Genomic DNA, 25,842 nt, shown 5'->3' with positions numbered 1-25,842 from the left:
AAAATCAGGCCTGAATACAAATATAAGGACATGGATTCCAAGCTGACCATTAATTATTCAGGACTGAGTTCTTCTTACATAGCTTCTGAAAACCTAAGTGTAATGGTTAGGAAAAGGCAAAAAAATTAGGCAGTATTTTTGGAAACAGTATAAAACAAGACACAAAACATCCTGGTTTCTTTTTTTTAAGGTAAGTGCACAGTGAATGCTGCAAGCAGTTCTACCTGCTCCTCTCTCCCTGAGAAACTCAAAAAGTAACGCAAAGGACAACAAAAACGATGTAAAGTCCAAAAGAGCTTTCCAGCAACAAGCGACTAAAAGAAATACGACTCTTCAGTTTGAAACAGAAACCACTGAGGCAGGCAGGATACTGGAGGTCTACAAATTCAGATGCCCCACCGAGAGAGCACAAGACAGCTGTTGCAATGTCTTATCAAATCTAAGAACCCACGGGCCTCAACCGGAGCTATCACATGGCAGATTCAAATATACCAATCACAAACTGCTGGAGGTACAAAAGTCTTCTAAGGAGGCATCACCACACATGTGACCTGTTACCTACCCTACGCATTCTGCTTCTGCTTTCTGAGCCATCACACCCGGCCAGACAGAACCCTAGTCTGACAAACGCTTATTACTTCTTAGAGTAGATGTACATAGTAAACACTGAAATGGATTATGGTTTTTAACTAGTTTTCCATTCTAATTTACCAGTTTGAAGAGAAGGGGGAAAAAACCTGTCTTTAAAAAATATGATTTTAAGGCTACGAATACTTCAGTCTGGTCCTAAAGCAACAGCAGTAATAAAAACATAGGATGTATTGCACCATTTTTTAAAAATTATTTAATACATGCTGAGATTCGTTTGAGGGTGTTATTCCAGGTTTTAGTCACAAATATAAACTGAAAATGGCATTGTTAATAACTTAACCTAACAGTTCCCCCACCAAAACAAGGGATAATAATAATGGGGGACAGAACTCACTAAGAGGAAATTGTTTCTAGACTCTTTAAGTTTGGCCTCTGGTCAGGGTATGTCACACAGGCTTTGCCTGTGAAATACCAAGGACAGGTATGAGCATTAGTCAAGTTACTGACATATTACTACTTGACTAGTAAAAACGGGAGTAACCGCTGTCCGTCTTCACCTTCAGTGCCCTCGGAAAAAATTGATCTATTGTCCAACCAATTCCTTCTATCAAAAAGAAACATAATTAGCAATTACATTTTCAGTGCAAAGACACATATGACACAACTTTTCACAGCAAATAACGCCACCTCTCTACAAAGAGATAACAGTAAGATAAGGACTCCTGAAAGGTCTACCTTTAGCAGCATTTTATATTCCAAAGTGAGTTACACAACCAACTGTAAAATCCCCTGAATAGACAACCATTCCTTGTATTATTTCTCAATACATACCTGCGAGAAGCTTGAACATGCACTTTTCTGGCACAAAGATAAAATCTCTCAGCTGCACAAATGAAGGAAATCTCAGACTTTAAAGACTCAAAGTTATCATCAGTGAGATCTCTTCTTTCTGTACTTTGGTTTGTGCCAAGATGGGAAGTAATTTCAAGAGCTGAATCAACATCTGGATCATGATGCAATGAACGCTTGATCTAAGAAGTGAAGGTCCTAAACCACATTCACAGTTTTCTTCAGAGATGATAAAAAACATCAATTACCCAAAATTACTTGATCTCAATAGAAAAAGCCTGAGGTCAAATTTTTTGGTAATTTTTCAGCAAGAGAGGAATACTCAGGATCATTCACAGCTGAGTAATTACTCTGCTTCAAAAGCTGCTTTGAATAAAATAAATGGCTATTTTATTGACTATACATACATATTAAAGAGCATCAACATAACAGTTGAACTAAGCGTTCAAGAAGATATAGAGCAAAATACCTTGACTTCACACTCTGGAAGTGATACAGTGTTTTCTAAACAACTACTGAGTCAGTGAAAAGTCTTTTATGCGGCAATGTCTGCAACTGTACTGTTCACCAGTGTACGTGCAGCTCAAACTCAGAATACAGCATCAGCAACTCCAATGACCACAGTCCTTCAGTGTATACACACAAGTGCTACTGGATTAAATGAGTGCTGTACATACATTCAAGAACAGAACTGAGCAGTTTTTGTCTTTACAAAAACACCCTGCATATAATTAAACCTCCTAAAGGCAATTCAGGTATGCTGAAGATCCAGAAGCACCGAGCTTTGTAGTGCTGGCTACAAACAAACAAAACCCAAAGGAAACTCCTTGCCACTTTGTAGAGACTAACTGATAAGAACAAAAAAATCTGCAGTTCATAATCTTCGCCCTACATGAAAAACTTGATGCAATCATACCTACCAACCAATAAACATGCCTCCACACTTTATTAGCCTTTGTATAACATGGTATTTAGAAAAAAAATCTCCACTCTATTCCTGATTGGAAAACAAGACTTTATAAAAAAATCATGCTTTAAAAACATACCAGCATGTTATTTAGAACTACACCATACCAAAACCAGATCTTTCTCAAATTGTTACATATCCAGACTTTGTAATACCAAATGGACCCTTTCAGGTAGCTAAACATACACACTAGACTTTATCACCGCTGAATTTCTCCTCTGACTAATTAATATCAAATCAATTACATAGATCAATCTTCAACTGATTTCCACCCCTCTCCCTTTAATTAGCATATATTTCTATATTACCATCATGACATTAAAGTAGGAACTTATTCAGGGTACTAGTTAAGTCAGAAGCTGCAAGCCTCCATCCACAACTAGCGTGCTCCCTGTAACATAAGGGGACTCTAGAAGAAAGACAACAGCTTGCGCAACTTCATGAGGCTCTCCAAATCTTCCGAGGAGAATTGCTTTCTTTAGCTGATCTTCTTCCAAATGAGCAGTCATCTCTGTGTGAATAAAGCCTAAGAGAGGAGAGAGATTTGAAGAGTTACCCAACCTTCAACTAAATTTCTCTAGTGGATTTTCCCTGAAATCCTCCAAAGTGAAATCTACTACTAGGATTCAGCATCAGCTACCATTTTTCAAAGTCTCAGAAGTCAATCCCCATCGGTTTACAGCTAAGACCAATTTTTTAACTAACCAATAAAACATCTAGTTTTGAAAGCACTGATGTAATAGTCAAAATGCAGAGATCTATGGAAGTCCATTAAAAAAAAGGTAACTAAAAATAGTCAAAATGCAGAGATCTATGGAAGTCCATTAAAAAAAAGGTAACTAAAAATGGGTCCCAAAATCATATTTAGTATCACTTTTCTGAAAGACAAAATACACTCATATCACCAAAACATTGTCAATGAAAACACAAGTACAAAATCTCTGGCAAGAAATCCCTACAGCTTGCAAGTGTTTCCATTATATTTTAGAACTTACGACAGCACTTGCATAATTTCTATTACAGCATTCATTTGAAGAAAATATTTCTAGACATTTTTGAAGGACATTTCTTTACAATCTTCAGTTATCTGAGATTCAGTTTTCCTACTGCTCTTTACATAAGCTACAGTTTCACAAACAGCTGATCTTCCCTGCTTTCTAGGTGTCACCAAGAATGAAAGTCTCAGTTTTGCTTTCTACTGTACAGCTCTGCCCCTTTATGATGGCTCTGGACCCTTCTGTGAGCTGCTTAGTTCACTAAACAAAAAGTATTTTTCCTGCCTAGTTCACAAGCTGAACTGGTTCATGTAGAGGTCTGAAAGGCATCAGAACTAGCACAAGGTGAGCAGCAGAGTACACAGCCGTGAAGGAAAAAGTCAGAAAGGACAGAAGGGATTTTTGCCTCAGGGCAGTTGTTTGCTTGGACTAGACCACCTTGTGAAATCACAGCCTTGTCCTCACAGAACTTTCTTTCCAGACTCTCTCCTTTTACTACAGGGACACTTTCATGCCAGCTTCTTGCAATCTTTCATATTTCCCTAATAACAAATAAGCATCCCCTAGCAGGAGACAAGGGTCCTATTAGGTCTAATACTGCCATCTGCAAGGGCAGCAGGGTTTTGAAGGAGCAACAAAGAAAAAAACACAAACCATTTATTCTGTAATAATGGATAGAGGAACAGGTAGATACACTCTTCCAAATTTCTCAGCATTGCCTTAAAAAGACTGAAGGTTTTGTAAAAGAGTGTATTACACTTTAAATTGAAAAAAAAAAAAAAAGAGATTAAAAGCATTTACTTACAAAAGTTGAAGAAAATAATAGCAATTTGTCTTAAGTTATGTTCAGAGTACAGCAAATATCCAGCACTCTTGATAAGCATGTATTGTGAAGGGTGTAGCAATTTCCCCAAAACTAACCTGGAGCAACCATGTTGACTCGAATTTGCTTTTTTGCTACTTCTTTAGCAAGAGACCGTGAAAATCCAACTAATCCTGCTTTGGTAGCACTATATACACTTTGACCAGAGTTGCCTTTAAGTCCTACAATACTTCCTAAAATAAAGAAACATCAAAGAGAAGAAAAGATTAAATGACTAATTTGAAACCTTGTACTAGCTTTGTAATTTTAAATTTGGAATGGAAAATGAGATTACATGAACAGGAATTAAAAGTATATTTATTACTAAGTGTACTTTATAGCCTACCGCTGGGATGAGCAAATCCCTCAATTATCTGCGATTTTTGTGGAATCCATGTAATTATGTTGACCAACAGGCAGTAGGAGAGTAAAATGAAAAGCTTTCTAAAAACATATGCTCGCACAGGAAAAAAACCCCAACCCAAACCAAAAAAACCCAACAAACCAACTGTACCTATTTGATTCTTAGTAACTAGCAGCTAGTAGAGTTAGCTACTGAAAGAGCTGATAAAGAATAGTAAAATTATTTTTTCAATAAAATATAAACTGAGGTGTTTATTACTGAAACAAGCTAGTTTTACATTTAGAAGTTGCTGAAATTACACAAAAGAATAAGCATTCATAAAGAAACACTAAATACAGAATGTCTAAATACAAAGAAAGTTAATCATGACAAGTAACGTTTCAATACCTTACACCTGCTAAGGCTTTCTAGAAAACTAGTACATTGAATTCCACTGAATTAGATGAGCAACTTACCTATATTAACAATAGCACCTCCTTGGTGTTGAATCATGCTTTTTACAGCAGCTTTGCATGTCAACATTGTTCCCAAAAGGTTAGTGTGAATCTGGGCTATCATATCTTCAGTCTTGGTTCTCAGTAACAAACCATCCCTAACAAACAGACCAAAAAACCCAAAAGAACTCACTGAACAACCCCAGTGATCACGTTCTCCTAATAAAAGACGAGCGATGAATGGAATATTAATGGGGATTTGTGGCCACAGGGATTTATATGGTTCTATATATGTTCTAGCATTCAAAATGATGACATTGCAAGGATGACACATAGCAAGAGAAGAGTTAGCTATACTTCTGGCAACAAAGCCTTCTTTGCAGAGAGGTATCAAACATTGTTTTGTACCATTTCAGGGGGAAGAAGTGAAAGAAAGAGGAGTAGAGTGGGAACTCATAAACTTGGAATGCTGTTAAAATTCTACTGTCATCAGGAACAAAATACTGGTGAGTGCTTAACACTGTTTTCAGATGTACTCATTAATAATACTCTTACTAAACGCAAAGGCCATTAGTACCTTACAGTAAGATGTTGTCATCTAGAATTACATATAATTTCGTAACAAGTAACTAACCTGTTGATCCCAGCTGCATTAACCAAATAGTCAATAGGACCTAACTTCCTCTGCATCTCCTCAAAAGTATTTTGGACTTCTTGTTCGCTGGATACATCGCAGCTAAGTGCCAGGTGTCCTGCTGTATTGAAATAAAGGCATGTCATAACAATAGTGAACGATGGTATGACATTCATAAACCTTCTTCAGAATTTATAACTCAATTGTAAAAACAGATGTTGAACTAGTTATAGCTTGAGGAACCCATTTAATCTCCAGAGAATTAAATAAGGACAATTTTCAAGTATTGTATTGATTAGTTACGTGACAATTTCTTGTTTTATATTTTTGGCCTTCTGAAATCAGAAGTACAGCATGAACATGCTCATGCCTCACGAGTAGGCTGGTCTCAGTTCTGGCATGGTCAGGAGCCAAGGATGATTCAGTTCATACCACCTCCTTGTGACCCTGAACAATTCCCTTCATCTCATAATTCATATCTTGCAGACAGAATAGGTAACACACTTAACTTTCCAAAAGAATCTTGTGAAAATAAAATTGTACTGATACAGCTTTTCTTTCAAATTTCTCAGCCTTTATTTTCATTTGCATCTAGTTAAACAATGAGATTTATTCAATGACTCACGACTTTTACAGGTTACCTAAGCACAGGACAGTGAAGAAATAACTGCAAAGCAGCACACTTACCACCAAGACGACGTGCAGTGGTTTGAGCTACTTCCAGATTTCTAGCAATAATCGCCAGGTGGCAGCCTTTCTGTGCCAGTAATTCTGCAACAGCTTTTCCTATTCCTCGTGATCCTCCAAAAATGGCGCAAACCTTGCCCATCTGCAAAAACAATTCACAAATTGCAAATACACCATGAATTTTCAGGTCTAGTATAGCAAGACAATAACCACTGCTCTTGTCAACATCGCGGCCCTTACTAGCGTGTAGCATTTTGCACTACCAGATTACAGAATTACTGATTTATTTTGTATACACCAAAAAACCCCCAAACTTGCACTGTTAGACACCACTTATACAAATGCAAGTTAGTTCTTAATGATTTCTGAACTAGCAAAAAATTATGTATGTAATCTAGCATTTCAATACTAGTGTTATGATAACTGTTCAGTTGATGAAATACGTGATTTATATATAAAAAGGCCACAATTTATCATTCAGCTCTTTATTCAAAGCCAACAGTATTAGTTGCAATTATATTGTTCTTGGAAGCACTATTCTTGTACTAAAGTTATTTAGCCTCAAGGTCTCACTCCATCCCAAGTATCCGTGTTGAACAACCACACTGCAAACATCAGTGAGCATGAGTTGATACTACTTTATTTACAATAGTTTCATACTAAGTTACACTGCCTAATACTACGCTTTACCACTAGCCCTAGCTTTTCTTTGTTTCTGCTTCTGAAGAAAAAAAAAAGCACCTTTTGAAACATTAAATTATTCTGAAGTAGCTAACTTAGATGTTTAGGAAGGACAGTAAGAAGAAAGTACTTCTGTAGAACAATTTTTTTTATTCTCCAACCTCTAGAAACCAATCAGCTTTTTTGGGATTTCCTGAACCGGAGGAAGAATCCAAGCTAATAGTAATGAACCTCTTTTCCACACATTTAAATAAATCCTTTTTGAACCCAATTATACTGTCACCATAACATCCTGAGACAATGAGTTTTATTACTTGTGGAAAAATACTTCCTTTTGTTCTTAATTTGCCTTCTGATTAGATAATACTATGCATTTATCCTCATACGTTCCCCTTACTGTCCGCTTACTCTTCTGTATCTTACGCTTTCTGCTATATCCTCTTCCAAGTCTATTGAGTTACTCATATACGTATGGAAGCCATTCTGTATCCCACTAAAGACTGTCTAAGCTCTTAATCTTGCCACCCTACTCTTTGCCTTATTTAGGTGTATTAAACCCTTTCTGATGTGTGATAACCAGAAAAGCACAGTGTTAAGCATACAGGGACACCATCACCTCATACATTGGCAAAATGATTTTGGTTTTCTGCTACAGGGCCTGATACAGTCCTTGACTGCAACAAAGTAAGCACAAGTGCTTGAAATCAGCCCATGTGTCTGCTTCCACAGGCAAGCTGCAAGCAGCTTCCCAGGAGCGGGAAGAGGATCTGGCACCTCAGGTGGCAGCCCTTTGCACAGAACACGTACATAAAGGTGACCTGCAGGAAGACAATTCCTTGGTGATAAAAACGGGCACCACTGCCTCACCAGAAAGACTAATCTTTTGGGTAGTCTTCACTAGGTAGCTGGAAGAGATGAATCAAGGAGTCTTGCATGCCAGTAACTACAGCTCTTACTGTCTTAGCAGACTAAAAGCACAGCCAACCAACCTGTATTTTGTTGGTAATTTTTCTTTTTTTTTGTTAAAAGCAAAATCTCAGTCTGCCTTTGCCATCATGACTTCTTTTACAGTTACCACAACTCTTGTAAGTTCTTGCCTACTTGTTGCAGCAATGTCATACCAGGATATCCTCCTTCCGATTTTGTTCTTACCAGCATTGAGTATGCCTACTCTTTTATTTGAAATGTGGAATAATATACTTGGGAGAGATCTCTGCAAGTCATCTTGTCCAAGTCCTCTACCCCTGAGCAATGTCAAGTGAACCATCTTACACTGTCTACAAATACTGTCAGACCTGTATGTATTTTCCAGAGAATTCTGAACACTCTTAGCTACAAAGGTCCCAAAAAGCTGCCTGTGGGGAGAGAAATTCTTTAAAATGTATGACTCAACCCTTCCTTGTCTCTCTTGAGAAAGGAAAAAATCGCAGTGATTCTACTGTTCGCAGAAAAAATAGCCAAGTCGCTTGTTTGTTAACTACGTAGAGAGGGAGCGTAAGGCATCGTTCCAATGCAGCAGCAATGTGCGGTTTGTACTTTAACACAACAGGGCCATACTCTTTGGAGTTGCTACTTGGGAGGGAACAAACCCGCAGTAGGAGTAATAAGCCCGTATTCCCTGGCCAAAGTAAGTCAGGGCAAAACCACGTATCTTTTGAGCAACAGGCTCTCCCAGGTCTCCACAGACTGCAAACGAGCACCTGTACCACCTCTGCCCTCCACGGCCCTTCGCCTCCTTCACACCAGACCACGTCCCCGTGACTCCCAGGCCCCGCAGCGCCGCTGCCGCCCGCCTCAGGCCGCCTGGCTCCGGGCCGCTGCCGAGCGACGGCCCGCGACAATCGGCCCCCTCCGGGCGCGCTGCTGCCCCCAGCCCCGGCCCCCAGGCACGGCCTGCTGCCCCTCCCGGCAGACCTCTTCTTCCTCCCCCCTTTTTCGGGTTCCCACCAACCTCCTCCGCCCCGGGCCGCCACTCGCGAAGCCCCTCCCGGCTGAGGGCGCCCCCCCCTTCCCCGCCGCCGCCTCCGCCCCGCCCGCCGCCAGGGGGCGGCCGCGCACGCGCGCAGCGGGGCCCCGGGGCGGAGGGCACGAGGCACCGGCCGCCCGGTGGCCGCAGGGGCGCCCAGCGGTCCCGCGCTCACCCCTGCGCCTCCTCCGCGGGGCGGCGCGAAGGGCGGGAGAGGCCGGCTTGCGGCGGCGGTGCGCCTCGGCGCGGCTCCCGCCCGGGCCCGCCGGTTGGGCTCACAGCGGGGCGCGGTGCCGGCTGGGAGCCCGGGGCACGCCGGGACGCGTAGTCTCGCCCGCGGTGGCGGTGCCACGGTGGCAGGGCGGCCGCCCCCCGCCCCCTCACGACCCCGGGCCGCGCTCCCGCCGCCCGCGAAGCCGGGGGGCTGTGCGCCGCAAGGGACGACGGAAAAAGGGCGGTTCGGTGCGTCCCAGTTTACTTGCCGGTTTCTGAGCGGCCGTTCGCTCGCCTGCCCGGCGGGGGCTTTCCTCCGCCCCAGCACCTGACGGTGAGCGCAGGCGTCGCGACGTGACGAACTGAGGTAAAACCACCCATGCGGCGCCGGACGCAGCCGGTGGAGGCCGGAGCGCCGCACATGGGCCGGTCTCAGCGGCGAGAGAGACCCGCCACGGCGGGGCCAGCTGCGGAACGGGTGTGAGCCCAGTGCCCGCCTCCTGCTCCGCGGAGCGCCCGTAGGGGCAGGCCCCTCTGCTTTCGTGTTACGCTTCCTGGGTTTAAGCTGCGTTTTACATGTAGGTTCCCAGACCGTACCCGTCATAGCCACTTGTGATGATTCCCAGAACGTATATAGGGCGCAGAGTAGCTGCTTCACTTTCCAGGGGAGCGCCCTGTCCTGCCCTCAGTTCCCCTTCCTCGCACAAAAAGGTGTTTCGCACATAGATGCATACAAGCAGATGAATAAGGATTTAGTCTCTTTCATTTTCACATTACTTGTCCAAAAATCCATAGGGTCTCCTGTGAGGCATCATTATACCAGCTGAGTTAAATCAGAAATACTTAAAAAGATAGATAAACCCAAAATACAGAAACAACTGTGAATTCCTGTTCAGTAACCAAAATAAGCTTCACGATACGCAATTAAACTAACACAAAAACCTGCTACACTTTCACAGTAATGCTGTTCACATTTATGTCTGATGATGTGCTGGGGGGGTTTCTGTGGACTCGGAAGTCACATATACTGACCAAATTTTTTTCACTTGAGAAATAAGAATAAAACCTATCACAGTTGTGTATAAGAGAACACTTCTGAATTTTTTTAAGAAAAATTAAAAGCTTCCACAAATGAACATGTCAAAATTGTGCTGGAGTTTTTCTACGAGCTCAGTGGGAGTATAACTTTGTACAGTTCTTGCTTTTGACTTGAAGGCTGTTAATTCAGGATTTCAGATTACAAGTGTTTTCAGGGGAGTTGTAGAGAGTTTAGTAATATTACCTGGATTCACGTAGGATTCTTTTTCTACGGATCACTCTTTACATATAGAAGGAAAAGCAGATTTAGGCATTGCTATCAGAAGAACATCTGTAAGAAAAGCTGTTACGCAATATTAATTTTAGGAAGTATATTTATACTGCAAGCTGGTCCTGTTTTCAGAAGAGTAGATGACGTTTTGTGATCCAATGACATTTCAAGAATATGCCATATTCTGACAAGCCAGAGGTCCCAGTGGTGGAATAAGAAAAGGCATAGAGAGCTGAAACTGTGACTCAAAATAATCTCTGACCAAGACTCTTGGTCTCTAGCATAACCAAGGATCAGGATTCAAAGGGGAAAATGGTGGTTTTTTTCTTCAAGTTATACATATAAGCAAAATAACTGGGGTGTGGGGAATTGTCCTAGTGATACAGCATGTTTTCTGAAGATATGTATACTACAGCGAGAGTAACTATGAGCACCGTATTGTATGATGACAGCAGCAGGCAGATTTTATGTGAAAATCGCATTATTAATTACAACTAACGCATTTGCAACCTGTGTCCTCATCCAGAGAGCTGACCTATCCTTCTAAGAAAAGCTCACCTTTGCTGTACTGTTAGGACTTCGCTGACACAGAGTAAGCATGAGTTTCACTTTATTTTTGCTAAAACTGTTGAGAAAATAAAATACCCTTTTTGAAAGTTGACAAGTTCAATTCTTGTTCATTAACTGAGTGTTTAAAACAAGATGTATGCTCATTCCCTGGCCAAAGTGACATTAGCCTTTTTTCCTCCAGATACCTGGCTAACTATTTAGATCAGATAGTCTAAGCAGAGTTCATCTGAGCCAGTTTATTCACATTGATGTCCCATTAAAGCAAGATGAGCTAGTGGAGTCTAAGCAAGAAATCGGTATCATACTGAGTACCTCCCCTTTCTGGGGGGCAGTAGCTGATACATACACTTGATTTGATAGATCTGCTCCATCTGTCATGTCCAGATCTACAACAGCTAGTTTAATACTGGCCATTATTGTGCCCACCTTACTATTAATGTGGAATTACAGGCTAATAATTCTTGTCAGCTCTCTGCATGACCATGTAAACGCACATTTGGAACCTGTTCAGTTTCGTTTCTTAAAGTGTTACAATCATTCTTCCACAGAACTGAGATCCTGCTTTCAAGTAAGCATTTCTCTATTAACAGGGGGAAATGACAATATCCCCGAACAGGAAAGGGTATTTAATGTATCTAAAAGCATAAAATGCAAAGCAAAGCATAATGTCACAAAACAGGGGCCACTAGCTGTTTCTGTAACTGAGGTCCCCTGTATCGCTATTTCAAATTCCTCTTAGTTTTGGATTTGAGGCTAGATTTATAAAGGAACTTGAGTGCTAATCATTAACCACATTGGTGCCCAAATCTGTGGTCTCATAAATTTCTGCCAAGTGTCACACATGAAAGAGTCACGCTGCTCAAAGGTCCAGCAGCATTTTCATACTGTTCCCTACACTGCTTGTGAAAGAATACCTACCATGTTACAGGGTTTTTGTGTAAGGCCTGAGACACAGCAACTGCATGTATGCGTCAGTTGTATTTTAAACAAAAGCCTGCTGGTTGGAGCACTTGGCTAAAAGAAAACTTGTTTACAAATCTTCTATCTTACTGGAAACAAGGTCACTAACTACAGTTTCTCACAATTGAACAAGACTGTCAATTGTGAATTGACAATTCATCGTCAAACCATCAATCTGAAGCGGTTTCAGTTTATAGGAACAACATATAGGAGAATTAATACTACAGCCAGATGATTACTGTCCAGAGATGTAAGAGCTTGGGGATTAAGCATCTATTGAAATCAACAGTTGAATCAAGAAAATATTTTGCTTTTCAACTGGCATATTAAAAATGACCTCTCTAGGTTAAGCAAGTCTGGTGATGAGGGCATGTACCTGGGATACAGGAGTCACAGACCTACAACACAGTTAAGCTAGTTTAAAGAGGTTTCCTTCTTTCTAGGCCAAATGATAACTGCGTGGCAGGTCACACAGTCAATACACTGCTATGCATTTCTTCCTGTAAAAAGAGAGTAACTGGACTAGGCTCCTCGTTCGAGGCGAGCTCTCCTCTAAACCACAGAGGAACACCATCATCAGGGCTCCTCGCCATTTTCTACTTTGCCTGGGCAACTGAGGTTGCTGATTCTTTCTGTTCCTGCCAAGCCTAAATTACACTTTTCTTCAGATATGCACTTGTGATCTGCATTGCGGAAAATCAGGTCTAATTACTATATACACATTATACACACATACACGTATATGAATTATATAACTAACAAGTTATACATTGCAATTCCCAAATCTCTTTGATACGGCCTCAGCCTCTGGGCAAGCGATACAAAGCCCAAGATGATCTCCTAAGGAAAAGCCAATCATCTAGTTGTACGACAGAAAAACACTCCCTTCTCCTCCCAGTATTTTGTGACTGGCTAACTAACTTTTCCCAACCACACCAGTTCAGATTTGTAAGTGGTTAAATTACTGTACTTTTGCTCTGAAGTCATCTCTTTTTTTTATGACACTGCAGTCTGTTTTGTTTTTCTAGACTAGCCAAAACCTCTGCAATATTTGTTCTTGTGTCTTGAGAGTGAACTTCTATCATGCCAACATGAAGGGGGTTTGTACAATGTAGATGTACTTTTTCAACAGATACGTGGACAAACTCCTTCCTCTGAAGAAACTTATTCCCAGTACCCCTGTGAAAAGTCTTTCCCCTTAAAAAAAAACCAACAAACAACAAAAACCAAACAAACCAAAAAAACCCAGAACAAAACAAAGCCATCAGAGGCTTTGCCAAGTTACCTAATGTTTTCATATCCTCCTGCCTAAACAGGTTTCCCCACTATGACTAGTATTATTCACACTTCAGCACGAGGCTCGTGATTAAGTTAGTGCAGTCACCGAACAGCTGCTGCTTCTAGTGAGAAGTCAGGTGCGCCATGGAGGCAACAGAGAGAAGCTTGTATTATTGCTGCTCGATCTGTGGCTAAAATGGAACACTTTCAGTGCTGCCATGCAGCACCTTAGACATTAAAAGAAAACGACCCTGCCATCACCCACCCCTGTGAAAGTCTCTTCAAGAAATATTTGTTGCACATTCAGCCTCCGTCCACTGCTCTGGTCTGATCACAGGCACTGGTCACTCCTACTGTGTGTCAGTGGACTTCAGACCAAAGACATGGAAACTAAGATCTCAGCATCTCTTGCCTCCCTCCGTATGCCCAACTCCTCATTTAAGGCCTGCACTGCCACTGTTAAGCTCGTAAGTCCCAAGGGCTGGGAACAAGGAGGAAATAAACAGCTCAGCCATCCAGGGAGGAAATTCACGGCTTTCTGTACAGCACCTTTTAGACAGCTTTTCAAAACTGCAAAAAGCGTCACACAGAGCAGTCAGCATCTCCCAGCAAGGTAATTTGGAAAACAAGCAAAACTGACAGCACCACAGAAGGACGTGTCTCACTCCCAACAGTCCCCATGACCATTTTGTATAGAAAGGATATTGTTTGTGTATTGCTTATTTTGTAAGCGCTCGGAATATCCACCGGAAGTCTTGTACAATAACATCCAAGAGTGTTGCAGAAGTATTTGAAAACTCATGACTGAATAAGTCTCCTTGTGTTCTTTTACAGGGAATTTTTTTAAAAATGTATCTAATATACTCAACAGAAAATAAGTAGTCTCAGGAACAGCACTTAAAAATATCTAAATGCCATTTACAAAAGTCCACTCAAGACCTTGCATAATTTGTTTTTATTTCACGTATTGATGCAGTTTTAACTTCCCCATTCTGCCTTTCACAGTCTTATCCCTACACCCATTCACTACATATTTATATAAGCTGCGAAGTAAGATCCATAGCCAATCAGTTCAAGAATTTAACTTATTTATGTAAAAATCTCTTCACTATTACTGCAGTTGCTGGTGGAAAAAAAAAAAGTATTTTTGAGAAGTATTCCTCAGCAACAGTAACTGGGTTTTAGCTCCTAAACACTCTCAGCATGAAGACTAACAGAAAAAAGTTCTAAACAGCCAAAATTTCCTCCCGATAAGATGGAGAAAGTGTTGAGGTTTTCCTGCCCTAATGCTTCACTAATCAAGAGTCTCAGATTTTGAATCTCCGCCAATGGTATGGGCAAGTCCGGACTGTTGCCCACTTTGGTCCTGCGATGCAGTCTCCTGCCAATTTACTGCTTTTCCTCTTATTTAATGCACTGTACGTGCTGTGTCCTAAAGTTTGTTTTGTTGGGGAAAAATTAGTTTGGAAGAAAGCGGGACGCTGGGAGAAGATGAGAAGGAGGCAAAGACAGAAAGAAGCGAGGAAGAAGGTGGGGGGTCGGGAATAAAGATGGAAACATTCTACCTAATGATCTGGACTGAACTCATTAGGCTAGGATATTCAGCTAACGGCCTATATTGCGGGAACAGTAAAACAGCTAATAAGCAACATGAGTTGGTCCTTCACCTCCCCTCCCATGAGAAGCTCTAATACAAGCAAAGTCTTTGTTTTTATAAACACAGTAATTAGCCCCCAGGAAACAGCAGACCTGAGACACATAGAAGTGAAATACTTCCATGATTCCTCCTAATACCTACTTTAAAATTTGTAACATTTATGAAGAGACCAAAAGCTGTTTGAACTAGGAAACTGAAGGCATATCCACAAGCATGAAACCATTTTTACAGCCTCACCTATTTTAGCGTATGTTCATTATGTGACCATGAATATGTTTTCAAGGTTAGCCCTAATGAGGCACAAATTTACTGAGTACAGGAATGCCAACTTAATGTAGCACATCTACTTACTGACAGAAAGCAGCAAGTCAAGGGACCATGTAGACATCCCCCCATAACTGCAAATAGCTGTGACCCTAAACATAAGGACTTACACTGGCAAAACTTCAGCTGATGGTTTGCCAGCAATGAGTGTTGAACACAGTCCATAATAAATGGCAACTGTGATGGCGATAGTGACAATCACTCATGTCTCATACACTGCTCACCTCCTTTATCTTCACCAGTATTACAGAAAATGTCAAAAACAATATTCTTTACAGCTGTTACCCATTTTGCAGCCCAAAACACATACAGTAATACTTGGAGAGCTTTCAAGGAACTCATTTCCCAACATTCAATTTTCTTCTATCAGATGGTCCTAAATAAATCTAGTCTCACAATGCATCTCCTCACAGAAATACTTGCTGACATTTCATCCTGCTCATGTACTTAACTGAGCAGCTGAAGACTTCATCTCTTTGTGACATACAGAAGCCCTTACTGTTGTATGTCCTTCCAGTAAAGTAGTAAATCATAATAACACCCAATCAGCTGGCTTAATGATGTGGGAATTAGGTTATTACAGAAGAGAAGAGGTATTTTTAGCTGATTGCTTACACCATTTTTTAATTTATCTATCACAGTGAATAACTTCCTTCAAAAATCATCAGAAGTGATTAGCATCCTTGGAAAGAATTAACTATTGCTCACACCAGACCATGTCAGATCAAATAATGTTTGGTTATGCATACCTTATTTCGACAGTTTTATTTTATAATAATTCCTCATAGATTTTGATTTTCAAGAGCACAGTTTATGAGATTCTACTACTTGATTCTTTACGAGCTCTCTATGAGAGGTCTGGTAACCACTCCTGCCCAACGACACACAGTTAACAGCGTGGCTTCCAGTAACCCAGGATGGCACAAACCAGTGTCTTTAAACTCTGGAAGGGAACTTTGTTAAGAATCCTGTATATTTACTTTATAGAAAAGACAAATATTTACCGCAAGGTGAGGAAGAAAACCATTGATTGAGAAGATCAGTCTAGAAGGTTGCGTATTTTACCACACTATGACTATATTTGCTATGAAAATGCAAAAATTATGAACAACTCCCTGGATTCAAAGACATGTGATGCAGGTTGATACAGCTGTAGGGTGCTACAGAAGCCCGTTTTGAGTTCTGTTTTTCCAGAACAGGAAAAATTCACATATATTTTAAGTACTTTTTTGTTTTTATCCTCACTTGCAGCCTCTCTTTATGCAGTTTCTACACATCATGTTCTTTTTCCTCGACAAAAGAAACACTCTCTCCCTCTCCCCATGTCAGTTCTTTTAACAGATGCAAAACTCGTATACCGTTGCTTGAGTAGGGTCCTTTTGTGTTGTGGGTTTTGGTTTTTTTTTAAGGAACTATACATTTGCCAGAAATAGCAGTTCTAAAGAGCACTGAAAATTACACAGAAAAAAATAATGAATAAAATTCAGGAATGAAGTACATTTGTCTATGTTGGATTTTTTTTTAAAGAAAAGCTAGCATTTTCTCTTTCACAGAGTTATTTAATTGAAACACAGAATACTCTGAGAAGGTTTGAGATAGTATTTCCCTCCTAATTTTCACAGTTTAGCTACTAAACTGGAGAAGATACGTAAGGGCAGACCAAGCTTTTATCAAAGACCCTGCTATCTTCCCCAAACCGCATAGCTGGCTTCTCCTCCCAGCTGAATCTCTGCAGCAAAAGGTTCATTGTCAAGCTGTACCTGCAGCTCCAACCAGTCTTAACTAGAACAGTAGAGTCCATTGCTTTTATGTCTTTTCCTTCTTCTACACTGTTATTCCTGCCATGTTTTTCTCTCTTCCTAGTAGACAAAAAGAGAAAGAATGCTTCTCTCTGTCCAACTTACAGGAAGAAGCATCATCATTATTGTCTCCAGCCATAGCTTTTTCCATAATATTGCCTGAAGACTGAAGGCAAAACTGTCTAAATCTGGAATTCAGTGACTATCATTGCATAATACCACACTGCATTATGCATTTCAACTCAGATTGTAATTATTTTAGGCAACCTACAGAAGTGGGTAAAATTTCTGCAGAGTGTGCAGTGTTTACATAGCAAAATTCATCTCTGTTTACTTCACTGAATCGTTGCTGAAATTGAGGATGCCTTTCATAAACAATTATTCTGCTCTAATAGTAACAAGTAACACATTTTCTTTACAGACACCTCAGTGAAGCCCTCCTGTCAACATGAATTGTCTGTCATGTGCTTTAAAATGTTTTGAAAAAAATATGGTATGCCATCTGGCTCCCAAACGCTCATTAAATCCACTGGAATATGAGTGTTTAAGGAAGCTAACATCACATGATGCCCACCACTTTAAAAAAAAGAGAAAGAAAGAAAGAATGTATTTATAGATGATCCAAACAAGAAAAAAAGGAAGTGGTTAAATTTTGTTTATAATTTAATTTCCTACAACTAAGAACATGCCAGCCATTTCAGAGAATAAAGACAGATGACAGCTCTTGTTCCCAGGAGTTTATGGTCCAAATTTATTTCCCGAGTAACATGACGGGAAACAAATCTAGCAGGGGAATGGGATGCTAAAGCCATAGACTATGTAGGTTTCTCAGGGGAAGGATGTCCCTATGAACTGAGATTTAGAGGGCATGCTCCAAGTTTCTTTTAAGGCTTGCCAAGTCAGTTTTTCCATTCTGAATGTCCATTCTCCCATCTTTAATTAAGGCTAATGGCTGTCAATTTCCCATATTGACACAGCCCTAGGGAAAGATCTCCTACTCTACAGTTACTGTCTTTTTTGGTGGAAGCACTTTTCGGCCTTAATGTAGAAAGAGGACTGTACCTGCAAAAACTGAATTACCAGATACTGGCCTTAAACTCCATTTGGAAAGGCATAGTCTTTTATTAGGGGAATGACTCAATGAGATTTTTCATGGGAAACTGAAAAATGAATAGATTAGGGAAGGTTGGGGGAGTTTCCACACACTGCCGCCCCTCCTTGTTTAAAAAAACAGATTTGACATTAACTTTGTATTTCCTGTAATTTTTCAAATAAGTTTTATCCTATTTACTTAAAACTGCTAGACCTTCGTCTGCTGGAATAAGAAAGTGCTTTACGAAAACATTTTTTTTTTTTTGTGGCAACGTGCATTTACATTCAAAAGCTGTTAAATGAATGTGAATAAACAAGCTGATAAATACATGTTAAAGCAATTCTACTTATGACACATTGGTCCATCGCCTGATGACAGCAATGCAAGAGAAAAGAACAAGTTGCAATCCTTCAGAAAATAGCCCAGGGAGTAAAGGGAGGGAGAACAGACAACCAAATGGGATAGGAAGGAAAAACCCAGTAAGGCCACATCCAGTAGACAGCAGGACACCATCTCCCGAATAACACATGGACTAACGGTGGGTAAATTTTCTCCCATGTAAAAACTGGGTAATGTTGTGTCAACTGACCTTAACCAGCCTCTCTGCATTTTCTCAACTCAATGCATTGCTGTTTCTAGTAGCAGACCTCTGCAAAATGTTTTATGACCCATTCTGGTTGTAATGCTGCATCCAGTTGCAACATCCCTCATAGCTTTAACTAACCTAGGCTTGCTATTTTGTTAAGCATTTCAGTGAAAAAATACACTGGGAAATAAATAAGGCACTGAATTCCACTACTTGGCTGTAAATAGAAGCCTTTTGCTCCAAGACATCTTTACCTGCCACACTCAGAAATTACAATGGCAAAGACAAGTCAGTCAATGAAGCGGGGAGGCGGGATGCTGTAAACAAACAGACTTGCTGCCATGCTCTTGTGTTTTGCCATCTGGAACATTACAACACAGCAGGACGTTTCAAAACAAGATCCTTGTAAGTTAATAAATCTGTTACGCTGACAAGATGGTCATTCTGTTTTTGATAAGACAGACTGCTCCCTGAGGGATGAGAAAAACCACGTATGTGGAATTAGTGTGGACTGTCTGTGCTGGCAAATTTATGTGAAGGCAAGACAAGACATTGCTGGGTAGCAGTTCCTAACAAACCTCTCTTGGCATGTGCAGGGCAGCCATGCAGAGATTCATTTGATGATAAAATGTATTTGCTATAAAGGGCAGGACGCAGTAGGTATTCTACTCATGGTAACTCAAAAAGCAGTGCACATCTGAAGATCTTTATACCAGGGGAAATCACAGCTGTCACTAATACTAACCACTTCTGTGTATTTTGTCAGCCTAGCAAGTAAATTAGTAGTTCATTTCTTCTGTCAAAAGTAAAAAGCATACAGGATGGCATGCTACATAATGGTATCAGCATTCCAAGTGCTTCCAAATTGGGAGAGTTACACCTGCGTGTAAATGAAAAATGCAAAACAAAGCTCAGTTCCACCATCTGACTAAAGCTCTCTCACAACTGCTGTTTGCATCTTTCATGCCTCTAGATATAACTGTTTCAGAAGAAAGAATTTTATGGGTTTATTTGTAACATATATATGCATTATGCAAAGCACACACAAGTTGACAGAAAAATTTCTAGGCAAACCAAAGATATCATCAGCCTGGATCACAACTCCATCTATTGCTCTGTTTTCTGTAAAATCAGCTGTTTTCTATAATAAAATCCATTTATTCTGGTATAGCATGTTTCAGTTCTTTCAGGAGAACACCCACATGAACACTTAATGGCAGCTACAGCCATACAGATACTAATGCCATAGTATTCATCTACGTATCTTCCTTTGGAGGACAAAGTGATGTAATGCTATAGGTCCTAATTTCTTTTTACAGCATCATTTGAAAGGTATGTCTTTTTTGCAGACATTAACACACACAGGTTACACACTTGCCTTAATTTTCATACCTTTACCACATCCTGTCACCACAAATCTTTTAGTTAATAGCGTGCAACCATTCAATTCCTAGGCACAGTAATTTTGTCAGGTTACTGCAGTCCTTCCTTCATCTGATAAGTAGCATTGGTACTGGTACCAACCTGGAATTAGTGCTCCCCCTCACTGATACACTTCCAGCTCTAGCTTGCCTGTAAGGTGTTGAATTAAGAGTTACCTCCCTATTTCCTTTCCCCAATGTGAATGCTTTCCTTTTGAAAAAAAGTGCAAAGAATGGAAGAAAGAAAATGCTCTAGTGTCACACACTGCAATACTTTGGACACACTACTCTGAAGTAAAGAGCTTCCCACATCTGTTTTGGAAAAGGACCTCCCTCTCCCACCTCACACTTTTGAATGTTCATTGTTCAAATTGTCAGCACAGGTAACATTCAGCTTACTTTTCCTTCACAGCTTGGGTAAGTAGTTCCCCCAGGTACCACAGATGTTGCCTTCCTGCCACCAAAACCAAACCTATGCACCTATACAACACGTCTGATCCAATGTCCAGCTTACACCTAGCATTTTATTTCCTTTCCTCAAAGAGAAAGCATTTGCCTTCTTAATTGCTCACTCTGTATCTATAGATTTCTCATCCTAGACTTCAGCAGTTTTCCAGCAGTAGTGAGGTAAGACTCCACACAACCAACACTGGACGTGCATAAAAAGATCAATTTTTTTGTCAGCATTGCCAGGTTTTCTTGGAACAAGTCTCAATCCAATGTCCCGAGCTGCCCAATTACAGCCACTGAAGGCCTTTTCTCTGTACATGCTTTCAGCGGAGACGTGCACTGCTCCCAGTGTCAGCAGACCTGTTTAAAATATCCAGTTGCTGAAGTTGCTGGGATTATTTGCTTAAGCATGGTCCAAGGCATAATTTAAGTCCCTGATTCAGCAAAACTCACAAGCACCTAAAACTCCCACTGCACACACCAAAGGACTATACCAAATCAGTCATGGTGACTAATGCACAATGTGGGAGGAATGAAAAGAGAGTATTCCAGGGCATTAAATCTCAAACTAGAAAATAGAAAATGTTATCCCAGCTCTCCAAAGTGCTGTACTTTCCCCTCATATCTAGAAGTTACAGCACCCAAGAAATCAACTTCAGGTTTAAATGTCAATTTAATTTATTTTTGCTGGATTAGAAAAAGTATAAATATCTTCTATTTGTAAGTAACATTGCTTTATTTTTCCTAGAACTATGCTAGTTTATTTCCAGGATGGTCCAGAGGGGACCCCCCCTTCCATGATTCAGCAAAATACCTCATCACACATTTAATATCATGTTCAAATCCATTCCTGTTCTGTGAAGTGCTTAATAACATTTTTTTGTTCACTTTTTTTGTTTAGTAAGAGTCCAATGCACTTACACCTTTATGAAATGAAGGCCTAGGAGGTTAAGTGGTGCATGTGAGAAAGACAGAGAAGGAGGTGGCTGGGCATAACATCAGGCTACATTATAATTAGCCACTAGACATGCTAGTTCTAGCTATAAAAAAGCAATTTAAAGTTATAAGCAAGACATTACATTCATGCCTTAGGGACGACTTTTATATTTGGAATCACTATTTCAGCATCTAGTATCTCTTCCAAAAGCATTCTATTATGTTTATATATAATATAAATTATTATATTATATATAAACATAATATATATATTTATATAGCAGGAAGATAACATAAGCCAGCTATAACCTATGTAGATTTGTCAGTAGTGCTTTTAGTTATAAGAACATGGGCTTTCTATTTGTGTCTTTTCCAATGCCAGACAAAACCCAAGCTTTTAATAAAAAAACATTAACCAGAAGTTGACCAGACTCTAGCATTTGCCCTTGAAAACAATACTATTTCCTTGACAACGTTGCTTTTGACAGTGTTGTAATAGAGAAATCATGCAGGCAGCTCTTCAGAGACACACCACTAACTAGAAAGAGTTCCAGCCTCTGCTAGCATTATCTGATGATAAAGTCCAAAAAGCTCAAAAGTACAGGTTTGCTAATTTTTCTCCAAACTAGTTCCTGTACTAGACAAAGATTCTCCTTGTACTGGTGGACTTAGCCATTATTCCATAAAAACAGGGCTGTAGACTAATTAAATCATAGCTATGCAAGTACGCTCTCACCATCAGCTGAGAGCGTGATACTTCCACAGTTAAAACCTGTTACACAGATCGCCAAAAGTACTAAGAGAGCACACGGAAAAATTCCCACGTTGTCTCGTTCATCAGTAACATGCTTACGCAGAGTCCACACAACAAAAGTTTCCCAACATAAATATGTTACAGTTCAAAGACAGACCCATTCTACTGACTGATCATTTTCCACCAGCATGACCTCTGAAGAGATGCAACTGCTCCAGGAAGCAGGCAGCTTCTCACCGCCGGGTTTAGCTGCCTGAGGCTGCTCTGCAGCTCTGAAAGCAGCTCCTGCCGCCAGCCTAGACTGTGCCTGCACGTGGGGGCTCTGGCAATATAGCTGTCACCACAGAAGCCCCACAGACACGTAACTAGCTATGTTCTGTTGTGGTCCTCATCTCGCAGACATCCAAACACTTGGTCACATCCAGTAACAAACCTCACCGGCTTACTGTGGGAGAGGAGCATTAGCATCATGTACTAAAGGGATAGCTTAGTGTCAAAAAAACAAATAGCTGTGGTTGGACCAGATGTTTCACTGACCCCTTTAATTACAGGGCTGTTTCTCCTCCCACCCGTTCCCTGCTGGCACATTCACTGCTGACATGTCAATCTTTACTAAGAGAACTGTAGCAACTTTCCCAGAGTCAGAAGCTGGTGTTCAGGCCTGGCTGATCCTGTGCTGCAGGGAACAGCTGAGAAATGTTACCCACAGAATTTTATATTTGTCTTTAATTTTTCTTGAATTACGTAAGTGTTCACTAACATTGCCAAATCAGAGAAACCAGATTACAAGAGCGCTGCTGTGTTTTGCAGTTGCGGACAAATTTTATTTGCATTTGACATCAGGTTAACGTGGATTTCCTTATCAAGGAATATTGTAAGAAAAAGAAAAAACGAGAAATATTTCCTTGATTGCAGCTGTAGCACACCTCCAAGTAGCAGTATAGTTGTGGCATGTGGCATGCACAATTGGACCACTAAAAACTGGTCCTGAACCAGTCTTTGTTTTTCAGACAGAATTCAAAGGTCATATCATTCTTGATCTCTGTCTCGTATTTACTGGAGACATTCTCAACAGCAACGCTCCAGCTTTCTGAGCATTATGCCTAACATTCTGTGGCAGTAATCACCAATTCAGTACTAAGGAATACCCATCCATTAGGTGCAAGTAATCAAGAATACTGAATGCCTAGGGAGGATGAGTATCTATTTTGTTACAAGTTTCAAAACATTCATCTCTTTGCATAAGGTTCTTATGATCAATGAAAAGTCTGATCTTTACAAAGCCAAGTATTATTTTATTTTAAAAAGCTATTACATTTCATCCTTGTAAAAAAGCTATATTGTGTACCAGAGATCTTAAATTATTGAATGCAAAGAATTTCACTGAAAAGCAGGGGAAAACGGTTACTTGCATACTATAAACTTAGAAGTTGGACAGAGGCATAAAGTACACCTTTGATAAGGAGCAAAAAATAAGCAGATTTTCCTGATCTGTGTGTATTCAAAAGACTCACTGAGATTGCCTACCAGAGGAGTGGAGAAGAATTCTTTGAACTGTAAACTTTTTTGAGCTAGCATTCTTCAGCTTATTGAGAAGTTCAACCAGCTGAAATAAGAAATTTGACCTAGGGCACGTCCCTTGTTGTGGAGAACAAAGTCAATGACCACTTTCAAGTCATTCTGCTGCTGACTCATCTTCTCTCCCAAGCATCCACAGATAAACCATGAGAAAATACAGCAGTAACCAACCACAAAAGATTTTGGGGGCTAGCAGCTGTTAGCAAACCAAAGCCTACTCTGCAATTGTGGATCTGAAAATTTATAGGTTTGACTGAAAAGTGAGCAAGTCTTCCATGGTTCACAGTGCTGCTAAACAACATCATCTTTTGATCTAGTGCCTTAGCTGTACCAGTGGGACACACATTTTTTGAGAAAAGGATAACACAACCCAAATAGCTCTGTATTTTCCAAGTACAAAAATCATCCAGCTCAGTTTCTTTCAGACATATTCATTCCTCTAGGGCAGATGAGATATTTTCTTTCATTATTTAGCGGTAGGGGGCATATTCAATGTATGCCAGCAAAGTTTAATGAAATCAATGAAGTAGCACTGATTTGCAGTAATTGAGAGTCCAACCATGTGTTATAATGCCAAAGAGTCTGGATATTTTAAGGGCTTATATTGCTTTCCTCTCTGGGAAGGGAAGGTGGGGGGGAATCAAAGTCTATTTGCTTTGTGGAATGGGGTTCCATCTAAGACAGCAGGGACAAACCACCTGTATGGGTACTTTAAAACCCTGACATTTTTCTGCCTGTGTAATTAAAGTGTATTTTTTCTTGCTGTGCTAGCCAAATTTCCGCTCGCTACGCTGCTGTACAGGTTGTGGCCACCACACTGAAATGAGAATGTAGCTGGTGTTTGGACATATGTTATAAATTGGTTTTGATCTAAATGAGTACTAGATGCAAACATCGGAAGCCCTTTGGGTTCTGCATGCCACGTAAACTGAAGCATAATATGGATGCTAGAACTGGCTGCAGAGTGCAGCCAAGTGCTATTCGTTTACATGTGCTAAGAGGAATTTTTACAAGCTAGTTATAACTGTGAATACTTGAAATCCATGGATAAAGTTACCGTGTTTAAATTGTCTTTACTCCACTGAGTACAAATGGCAGAGAATTTAAGAACTGATTTTGCCGCTTCTCTTTTCAGCAAAACAATACAGCTGACAGGAAAGTGTATAGTAGGAGGAACAGACAAATAGTACCTTCTAACATCTACTAATATAATTTTCAGTGTAAATGCTATGATTTGATAGGCATGTATGAAATGCTCATTATGTTACATTTTGAATGGCTTTCGCACATTGCAGATTGGATATAGCAAAAGGAACAAAACAAAAATTAATTTATCAGACTGATTCTGATTGAAGTGGTCTTCAGCTGTTAAAATGGATCAACTAAGTCTCTCACCCACAGAAATCAGTGTCTAGGAGACTTCTCTAGGGGAAGGGTTTAGCTGTTCCAGCTGCGGATTGTATTTGGAGGCAGGTCTAATCCATCAGCATCTATCTGCAAGTTCACGAAAACCAGTCAGCCCCTTAGGTTCAAAACAAGTTCCACATCACATACCTTGCAAGGACAGGATCATCAGTTTGACAAATGAGGAAACTGAGGCTCAAAAAAGGTGAGACCTCAGGTCTTCAAATGCAGTTGCTAACTCTGAGGGTCTCAACAAGTTTTTCTCCTAGAAAGTAAGAGCAATTTGGATGAAAATTAGAAGGAAAATGCATTGCATCCATAACATTTCCTGACAGCACCCTCTAGTATGTGTTACTACACAGAAAGCAGACACTACCCCGTTTACTAATGCAAACCTGCAACTCCTGTTGTGTTTTTTATTTAAGACAGTACTCAGTGTGAGATATATTCTCAAAGCACATCCGTCATATCAAGCCTTTC

The 25,842-nt window shown here is 40.3% G+C and overlaps 1 protein-coding gene across 4 annotated transcripts; it reads right to left on the bottom strand.

The window, feature by feature from the left end:
* Positions 1-1,804: 1,804 nt before the first annotated feature.
* Positions 1,805-9,705, bottom strand: LOC102045843 (3-oxoacyl-[acyl-carrier-protein] reductase). Of its 4 annotated transcripts, none has more exons than XM_055701028.1 (6): positions 9,513-9,705; positions 6,384-6,525; positions 5,697-5,817; positions 5,084-5,220; positions 4,324-4,458; positions 1,805-2,933 (listed from the first exon to the last, which is right to left on the bottom strand). In XM_055701028.1, exons 2-6 carry the CDS (start codon positions 6,523-6,525, stop codon positions 2,755-2,757), a joined length of 714 nt encoding a protein of 237 aa, XP_055557003.1. In that variant the 5' UTR covers positions 9,513-9,705; the 3' UTR covers positions 1,805-2,754. The 4 variants fall into 4 exon arrangements, with proteins under 4 accessions (XP_055557003.1, XP_055557006.1, XP_055557004.1 ...); XM_055701031.1 differs by having other exon boundaries at positions 5,697-5,814; positions 9,513-9,668; XM_055701029.1 differs by lacking the exon at positions 9,513-9,705 and adding an exon at positions 9,206-9,486.
* Positions 9,706-25,842: the final 16,137 nt, after the last annotated feature.

Source organism: Falco cherrug, chromosome 1, assembly GCF_023634085.1.
Source record: "Falco cherrug isolate bFalChe1 chromosome 1, bFalChe1.pri, whole genome shotgun sequence".
NCBI classification, from domain to species: domain Eukaryota; kingdom Metazoa; phylum Chordata; class Aves; order Falconiformes; family Falconidae; genus Falco; species Falco cherrug.
Note: the sequence above shows the minus strand (reverse complement) of the source record. Positions and strands in the feature narration are given on the sequence as shown.

Excerpts from the sequence above, each read along its gene's own strand:
- LOC102045843 (XM_055701028.1), bottom strand. The coding sequence starts at position 6,525 with ATGGGCAAGGTTTGCGCCATTTTTGGAGGATCACGAGGAATAGGAAAA. Across the intron at positions 5,818-6,383 it reads CACTGCACGTCGTCTTGGTG|CAGGACACCTGGCACTTAGC; the intron begins GTAAGTGTGCTG and ends ATTTCAATACAG. Across the intron at positions 2,934-4,323 it reads AGTCAACATGGTTGCTCCAG|GCTTTATTCACACAGAGATG; the intron begins GTTAGTTTTGGG and ends CTCCTCTCTTAG.